Here is a 9,053-nt window from a genome sequence, read left to right as displayed (position 1 = left end):
GTTAGATGTGCTGATAAAACTGTCTAAACTGACGATCTACACCTCCGTCAATTTCGGAGACAGAGCCGGAATGAATGTGGCCTGGTCTGCTGGGAGCTAGTCTAGCTAGGCTATAAAGCATCCCTGCTGCTGCTGTACCCATGTTGGCGCCACCCGGACGTGTCGGTCGACTATTTTCGGGTGAGGAATTATGGATTATTGCAACATCACACAAACTGTCAGCCTGTCGGTCATAGAGAGTGTGTGGAGGTATTTAACACTCGACAATGTCTGTTGGCTTCTTTGTTTCTGGCTGTGCGCGATGGAAACGAATACGGCCATGGTGGTGTTTCGCACTGGAGATGGTGAAAATGTCGATCAAAATAATTTTCTTTTTTAAGAGACTTGTTTAATTTGAACCAGTTTTTGGACAATGTTGCTACTTGGTTGTATGTAAGTGCCATTTTTGATACACCCACCTCAGAGCAAATCTATATAATGCAAGCAAGTATCAAAGTGTTAAAGTTTTTTTAATTTAAACTGGAATATTTTTTAAAAAACTGAATTCTCGAAAACGAAGACAAACTTCGTTCCTTCATTTAAAATACATAGTTGTTCAAAAAATTGTAATATTTGTCTATAATTTAATTTAAAAAATTTGTTGACTCTTCTGTACACTCTAAACCAATTCGATTTCCAATGTTTATTGAAATATGAGAGGGTTCAGAAGTCAACTGCTGATTAAAAACTGTTTAGTGTATCGTGATCTACTATGAACTGATAGGTGTTGGTAGCAAATTCGCAACTAGAAATTTTCTGAAAATTAAGCTAAAGTTATGCGGATGTACTTGTTACGGTAACGAAGGACGGTTCGGACTTCTCCTTTTAGCAAACTCGGGTTTATTGTTGGAGTAAGCTTTAAGCTGAAATTTTAATTCGTTGTGAGTTCTTCTCTAGGTTTTAATTTTTAGGTTACTTACAGTAAAAGTCTTCTTGTGTAATTCGTCCTACCGAAACAGTGCTATTGTGTGTTCTGATCGTATCTGTATGTAACATTTTAATTTGTACCTAGGTGTGTTTAAATATAATTCAAATGACTTACAATAATTTTAATTTTATTCCGAAACTGATGAAAAATTATGGTTTTTAATCAACTGAACTACTACTGCTTCTAATCACGTTTGCCTCGAACTTCTGACTCTGTCTGATGTAGGTGTCATATATGACGTTTTACTGGTTTGAAGTTTTGCCTGTACTGATGATCCAAGGGGCTAATCGTGTTTCTGCTGTACCGTAATGTCATCGCTGGACTGGGTTGCCAACATGCCCCCGCCTGTATTGCTCGAAGTTTCTTCAGCTGTACATTCATTGACTCCTCGAACATCCAGGGCAGCGAGCATTGTTGCCGGTCGTTGAAGAATCCCCGTTGAAGTGTGTACGTCCGCCTTCCGTACTCGACCATCTCGCCCAGGATACACGCGTAGAATCCTTCCTCTGATCCAGCTGTGTCTGACGTTCTCGTTCACAATTAGCACCAAGTCACCAACGTTTATTTGCCTTGCTTCCCCGAACCACTTTGTCTGTCTTGTAATGACCGGAAGGTATTCTTGAATCCAGCGTGTCCAAAATCGATCCAACATTGCCTGAGCAAGCTTCCAATTTGACCGCAACGCCAGACGCGAGTCCACTGGGATCGTTGTTGGTTGACTCACCCCGCTTGAACTGAGTAACAGGAAGTGATTTGGGGTAAGTGCCTCCTCTGTCACATTTTCAAGTGGAATGTAGGTTAACGGGCGTGTGTTTACTATCGATTCTGCTTCGATTATTACCGTCTTCAAAACTTCCTCGTCTGGGTTTCTGGCTATGGGAAGCGAGGCTAGCGCAGCCTTAACAGAGCGTACGAGTCGCTCCCATGCTCCTCCCATGTGGGGAGCGTACGGGGGATTAAACTTCCATTGAGTGGAAGCATTCGTGAACGTTCCTGCTAATGAGCTATTGATTGCATGAATCTCCCGCGTGAGCTCGCGGTTCGCTCCTTGAAAATTTGTTCCTTGATCAGAGTATATCTCTAATGGGGCACCTCGGCGCGCAACAAATCTACGAATTGCCATCTTGCAGGATTCGGTTGATAGACTATGGGCCACCTCTAAATGGACAGCCCGAATTGTCAGGCATGTGAAGAGTGCTACCCACCGTTTAACTTTGCTGCGTCCGACTCGGACAGAGAGTGGTCCGAAATAATCCAACCCTACAAACGAAAATGGACGGATATATGGTGTTACCCGTACTGCTGGAAGTGGACCCATTCGTGGCATTTGTGGTCTCGCCTTGTAAACTTTGCACCAGTTACAACGGCCAACAGCTTTTCGAACCGCAACTCGCAAGGCAGGGATGTAATACTTCTGGGTGATCTCATTCACGACGGTCTCTCCATTTGCGTGTTGGAACTTACGATGATACCAATCAATCAATAGGTAAGTGACGATGCTTTCCTTTGGCAGTATTATCGGACATTTCATATCTTCGGAAGCCCAACTTGCTTCGCGCATGCGTCTTTCCATGCGCACGATACCACCTTCTCCGAGAAGTGGAGATAGTTTATAAATCCTGCTGCCTTTCTTAATCTTCTGAACTGTCTGACCGTTCTTGTTTTGTTGAAGTAACGAAAATTCATCCGGATAAGCCTCTGCTTGCACTAGTCTCCAGATTGTGTATTCAGCCACTCTCAGCTCATCGCGCGTCAATACATCTGTGGTATATGTTGGTTCTTGTCGTCTTTTTCTTTGGCAGTTGTCATAGAAACGACGCACGAAGGCGATCGCACGTGTCAATCGTTCCCATTTTGAGAAGCGCTGAAACTGTACCACTTGATTCACGGCGATATGAGAGTTAACGTAGGCTGGTCGTAACTCTTCTTGATTTTCAGTTACCGGAACTACGTATAGTGGCCAGTGCTCCTCACTTTCATAGAGAAAGGTTGGTCCTATAAACCATCTGCTCGAGTCGAGCACGTTTGGTCCTTTACCCCATTTAGTGGCATCGTCCGCTACATTCCACTTCGACGGTACCCATCGCCACTCGTTGACGTCAGTCTCTTCCAATATTTCACCGACTCTGAAAGCGACAAACTGGGTTCGTCGCCTAGGATCTGATCTTAACCAGGACAGCACCGTACTTGAGTCGGTCCACAGAACCCTTCGCGTAATCGGCAGTGTGTGATTAGCGACAACGGTTTTCATAAGACGCGTCCCCAAGACTGCTGCTTGAAGCTCTAAGCGAGGTATGGAAAGCGGCTTCAGAGGCGCCACTTTGGTTTTCGCAGCGACGAGAGTACACCGCACCACTCCACGGTCTATCACTCTAAAGTAAGAAGCCGCAGCATATGCGGATTCGCTGGCATCAACGAAAATATGCAATTCTAGACTATCATATGTGTGCGAATTGTATCCTTTGAAATAACATCGTGGAATTTTCACCTCTTCGAGTTGACGTAACAACTGGATCCACAAATGCCAACGGGAAAACATCTCAGCTGGGATTTTATCGTCCCATTCGATACCAGCTCTCCACACATCTTGTAGAAATACCTTCCCATGAATTAGAAGAACAGCTACAAATCCCAACGGATCGAAAACGCTCATGACCAGGCTCAAAGCTTCACGCTTAGTTGGAACCACGTCTTCAGTCAACAGTTTCTGCAAACCATCACGTAGAATGATTGAATAGGAAAATACATCCTCCTTCGGTAGCCAAGTCATTCCCAACACGCGCTCCACGCTGCTACTTTTGTCCATCACGAAGCTTTTTGCCATTGTTGAATCACGCTCGCCTATTTGCTTCAGGACATCCGATGAATTCGACAACCAATTCCTTATTTCGAATCCTCCTTTAGCATGGACTGTTCTGACATCTTTTACCAATTGCACCGCTTCGTCGACCGTATCTACGCTGTCCAAATAATCATCAACGTAGTGATTTTTTACTACTGCCTCGGCAGCCACTGGAAACTCGTTTGCATTCTCCTCAGCGTTACGATTTTTCACGAATTGTAGTGAACATGGGGAACAAGTGGAGCCGAAGGTAGCTACATCCATAATAAACACCTGTATTGGCAGTGATGGATGATCCCGCCACAAGAAGCGCTGTGCTTGACGGTCCTCTGGTCGAATTAGCACTTGGTGGAACATCTCGCGTATGTCACCGCTAATGGCCACCTCTTTCTGCCGATACCGGCTGAGCACAACGGACAGTGGTGTCATCAGATCCGGTCCTTTCAGTAGAACTGCATTCAACGAAACGCCTTGCACTACAGCTGCCGCATCCCACACTACACGCACCTTTTCAGGTTTCTTTGCGTTGACTACTACCCCTAATGGCAGATACCATGCCCGTTTGGGGTCTGTCCCTAGAAGCTCTCTCTCCGTGGCTAGGTGAGTGTATCCCTTTGCTTGGTAGTCCGTAATCTGCTGTTTCACTTTAGCATACAGTTCTGGGCTTTTGGACAGTCGCTTTTCCAGACAGAACAAACGGCGTTCTGCCATAGGTCTGCTGTTGGGGAATTCTACCTGATCGTATCTCCACAAGAGTCCTGTTTGGAATCTGCCATCCGGTGTACGGGTTGTAGTGGTCTCCAGAATATTTCTGGCACGCCTGTCTTCTGTCGAGTCTAACGCATTCGGTGATGACACCCCCGCACTTTCTACGCTAAAGAATCCTTTCACCAACTCGTGAAGTTCGTGGTCGGCTGACTGTGTGCAAACATGGATCACACGATTAGAACAAACGTCGTCGGGCGTACCAGAGTTCCCAAACAATACCCATCCAAGCCGGGTTTTAGCTGCTATTGGTTCATCCATTCTACCTTCTCTTTCCTTAAGTGACGTCATCATATTGGTGTGATCTAGTCCAATAAGTATTCCGGGTGCTGCCTCATCATAGCTCCTTATAGGTAATCCTCGAAGGTACGGAAATTTGTGCACTAACTCCTGAAATCGCATCGACTGTCGTGGTAAGTCAAGGCTTTTCACGGTATGCACTCCTTTCAAGACAAATCGTTTCTCCGAATCCGTTCCCGAAATGGCTAGTTGTAGTCTCTGGGATTCCTCTTCAACACGTTTTACCCCATTAGTCCATTGCATGCAAAGCGGTAACACCGGACCTGTTACACCTAACTGGTCTGCGATGTTCTTCTCTACCAACGTAGAATCTGAACCACTGTCAAGGAAAGCAAAGGTTTGAACAGACTTTCCGTTCGCGTGCAGTAACACTGGAATTGTCCGAAAAAGTGTTCGTTGATGCAAATATTGATGAACGCCTATTGTTCCCGAGGTGGGATTTGGACGGTTATGACCGGATGCAGCAGGGTTTCCCGGATGGAGAAATTTATGGTGTCGTTGTTGACATCCGTTTAATCCGCATACTGTAGCTTTGCACGGCCATCTTCCATGTGGATACAGACATCGTTTACATAAATTAACTTCAATTGCTTTCTCCCACCGATCTACTAGATCCATTCTTTTGAATCTGTCACAGTCCTTCGGCTTATGACCCACCGAATTACAAACTGCACAAGGCCGTTCAATTCTATGCTCTGATGTTCTTAACTCGCCAGCGTTTCGTGACTCAAAGCGTGTTGCGCATTCCGACACGTGAGGATTCATGATAGCTTTACCTTTCTGACGATCGCTTCTCTGTACACTGGGTTCAACAATTGTCGTTACGCTACTGGCCGCAGTGATTATCACGTTCATGTAATCTGCGAAAGCGCGAAGGTCCGCTAATAACGTTTTCTGCTTATGCATCGCCCAATCCAATTTTATGTTGGCTGGAAGTTTTTCCACGAGCTCCTGCAACAAAATTGGGTTTGCCAAATGCATTTCCTGCCCGGTAGTCACAAGATGGGCACACAGATTTCTCACTACTAAACCGAAATTAATAAGCGTTTCTAGCTTGTCTGGTTTTGGAGCTGGTGTGCTTCTAACTTCGTTCAACAGTGTACTAATAATGGCATCAGGACGACCATACAAGGTCCGCAAAGTATTCATCACCTCCGAGACAGTCGATGGGTGTAGTAAAAAACAACTTACTGCCTTTTTCGCATCGCCTTTGATACTCCTCTGTAACCGCATCAGGTTTTCTGCGTCCGTATATCCGCACATCTGCGTGGACGTTGTATAACTGCTCCAAAACAGCGGCCATTCTGCTGGATTTCCCGAAAATATTGGAAGTTCTTTAGATACAACGTGACGGGCTGCTAACTGTTGCGCATTTGGCCCTTGTGGGAACAGTGAAGTCTCATTTGCAGGTGGCTGAACTGAAAATATGGGAGTCTGATAGCTAGATACGCTCACCACTGGTGGACGATACTGTGGTATATCGAGTGCCGCGCGATTTATACCCGGTGTGTATGTGGATAATGAAAAGGGTACATTTTGCGCCGTGCTCTCAAATGTATGGGCTGCATAATGTCCATTACCAATATAAGGGCGCGGATCGTAATTAACCGTGTTCGACAACGTATGCCCACTGGGCGGTATAAGATTAGAATCTGGAGTGATGAAACTCTGCTTGAAACCTATACGCTGTCTTTCCCCGAACCCGACATTATCTGAGAGTCGGTTACTAGTTGAGTATACAGCTGTCGCATTTAGATTGCAACCGACGCTTCTTGGATAAACGTTTCCGCTAAATAAGTTGAAATCGGAGGACCGTATTGGAACTGGAACGAAATTGTTCTCATTAGACAGAAGAGAACGTGGTGTTGATTGATGTGTCGGTTGCATCATCGGAGACGTTGCTAATGTATTCGGAGGTAAGTTGCAACGGGATGTCGTAACGGGTGAGATTAAATCGACGTAATGTGTTCCGGAATAGTTCATGCGAAAATTCTCGACGGTTTGCGTTACGGATGGGAAGGACACGCGAGCGTCACCACCGATCTTGTTAGTCGTGGCCAATAACTGCGAATGTGGGGTCTTCATAGCCGTGCGTGACGTGAGTCCAGTGGGGTTAATTGTCCCAGGATTGGAATTCAGGGTCACTACTGGCTGCATGTTCATCCACTCTCGTACCTTGTTAACACTCTGGCCGGCGCTTTGATGGCTGCGCACACTTCTGTCGTCATCTTCTTCATCCAACCGTGCCTGCAGTAGCTCGTATTTCTTAGCAATAAATTCCTTCTCTAAATTCAACATTTCCGCGATTGTCTTATCTCTCCTCTCCTTTTCCAAACGCATAGCTTTTTCCTGCATTTCTTTTTCCTGAGTTTCCTTCTCTAGTAGCATCTTTTCACGTAGCTCTTTTTCTTCCGACAAGCGCTGCATCTCTAGCCGCAGTTTTGCACTAGCGGTCGATGATGGGGCTGTGGATCGAGGGTGCGGTGGTGGACAGAAACTGCAGAAATATGCTCTGCTCTCGTTAGCTATGCTGTCGTCGACTCCGGCACACGTGAAATGACACCATCCCTGGCATCCATCGCACTGCACCATTTGACTGTCGACCTCATCCGGCTGGTTGCACAATCTGCAATTCCGAGCGACGGTCGATGATTCCGCCATTTTGTAGATCTGGCGAGGGTTTCTTCGACCCGGCACGTGGGTTTTTATTTTACTCTTAAAGATCTGTTACGGTAACGAAGGACGGTTCGGACTTCTCCTTTTAGCAAACTCGGGTTTATTGTTGGAGTAAGCTTTAAGCTGAAATTTTAATTCGTTGTGAGTTCTTCTCTAGGTTTTAATTTTTAGGTTACTTACAGTAAAAGTCTTCTTGTGTAATTCGTCCTACCGAAACAGTGCTATTGTGTGTTCTGATCGTATCTGTATGTAACATTTTAATTTGTACCTAGGTGTGTTTAAATATAATTCAAATGACTTACAATAATTTTAATTTTATTCCGAAACTGATGAAAAATTATGGTTTTTAATCAACTGAACTACTACTGCTTCTAATCACGTTTGCCTCGAACTTCTGACTCTGTCTGATGTAGGTGTCATATATGACGTTTTACTGGTTTGAAGTTTTGCCTGTACTGATGATCCAAGGGGCTAATCGTGTTTCTGCTGTACCGTAATGTCATCGCTGGACTGGGTTGCCAACAGTACTTTTTCCGCCAAATCCCATCGTTTATTATTTTTAGCAGTGAGACGCTTAACGCTCAGACAGCGGTATGTACCTATGAAGGTGAACTAGATGCATGTCTTTTCTGCCGGTAAATTTCATTTTCGTATCGATCGAAATTTAACAACAAATCGAAAAGGTAACACCACAAACTCGTTGCAGCAGCGCACACTACTGCTTGGGAATCAATCCGACCTAGTTGGTTGTGTCTATAGATTCAGTCGTAGCTGATTGAGCGATATTTGCTGGTTGGGCTGTAGTCCGTGATTTGGTTGGAGATGTTGATTGGTTAAAGGGAATCAGGGGTGAAATATGACCCCATCCAATAGAAGGGTGGTAAGATGAAAATAATTTTTTTAAAGTTATAAGATTTCCTTAGGAGGATTATTTTTGTTAGTTCGAATTTCAGTCATTTCAATACATTCCTAAAAGCGGAACTGTTGGAAAAATATATCAATTCAAGGATAAGACTGAAAAAGAAACACGGTAGCCTTATCATCAATTATCAATTGTATACGTGTTACAGATTGTCAACAAAATATGGTCATTATACATTATACAGTTAACATTTTTGAATGCGTGAGAAAAAAAAATCACAGGCAGTGGCTAACCGTTATTTAACAGGTTTACTCTTTTTTCTAAACTGCCTTGCTTGTTTGTGAACTAAGAACTAGAAATCAAAATTTAAGTTTGGCAGCTGAGATAACAGTAGATACGTTCCAGCTACACTTATGGAGAGCTTTCCATGTAGTCTTTCCAATATTGGCACAGGTCGATTTCATAATCATACTTTATTAATGTGGTTTGAGCATGACGTGTGCGTGGGGTAATGGATACGAACGAAGGAAAATCCAGAAATAATTAAAATCTTTCAGAAATCAACGCCTCCGTTCTGTTATATGAATTTTGTAATGGCGGTATTATTGGGCGATAAACCTGTGGACAACATCTTGAATAAC

The 9,053-nt window shown here is 44.3% G+C and overlaps 1 protein-coding gene across 1 annotated transcript; it reads right to left on the bottom strand.

Annotated features, from left to right (window-relative positions):
• Nucleotides 1-1,250: 1,250 nt before the first annotated feature.
• LOC131686902 (uncharacterized) lies at nt 1,251-7,535 on the bottom strand. The gene has a single exon (XM_058970914.1). It carries the CDS (start codon nt 7,533-7,535, stop codon nt 1,251-1,253), a length of 6,285 nt encoding a protein of 2,094 aa, XP_058826897.1.
• Nucleotides 7,536-9,053: the final 1,518 nt, after the last annotated feature.

Source organism: Topomyia yanbarensis, chromosome 3 (genome assembly GCF_030247195.1).
Source record: "Topomyia yanbarensis strain Yona2022 chromosome 3, ASM3024719v1, whole genome shotgun sequence".
In the NCBI taxonomy this organism is placed as follows: domain Eukaryota; kingdom Metazoa; phylum Arthropoda; class Insecta; order Diptera; family Culicidae; genus Topomyia; species Topomyia yanbarensis.
Note: the sequence above shows the minus strand (reverse complement) of the source record. Positions and strands in the feature narration are given on the sequence as shown.

Bases quoted from the DNA above. Each gene is read 5' to 3' on its own strand.
- LOC131686902 (XM_058970914.1), bottom strand. From the start codon at position 7,535: ATGGCGGAATCATCGACCGTCGCTCGGAATTGCAGATTGTGCAACCAG.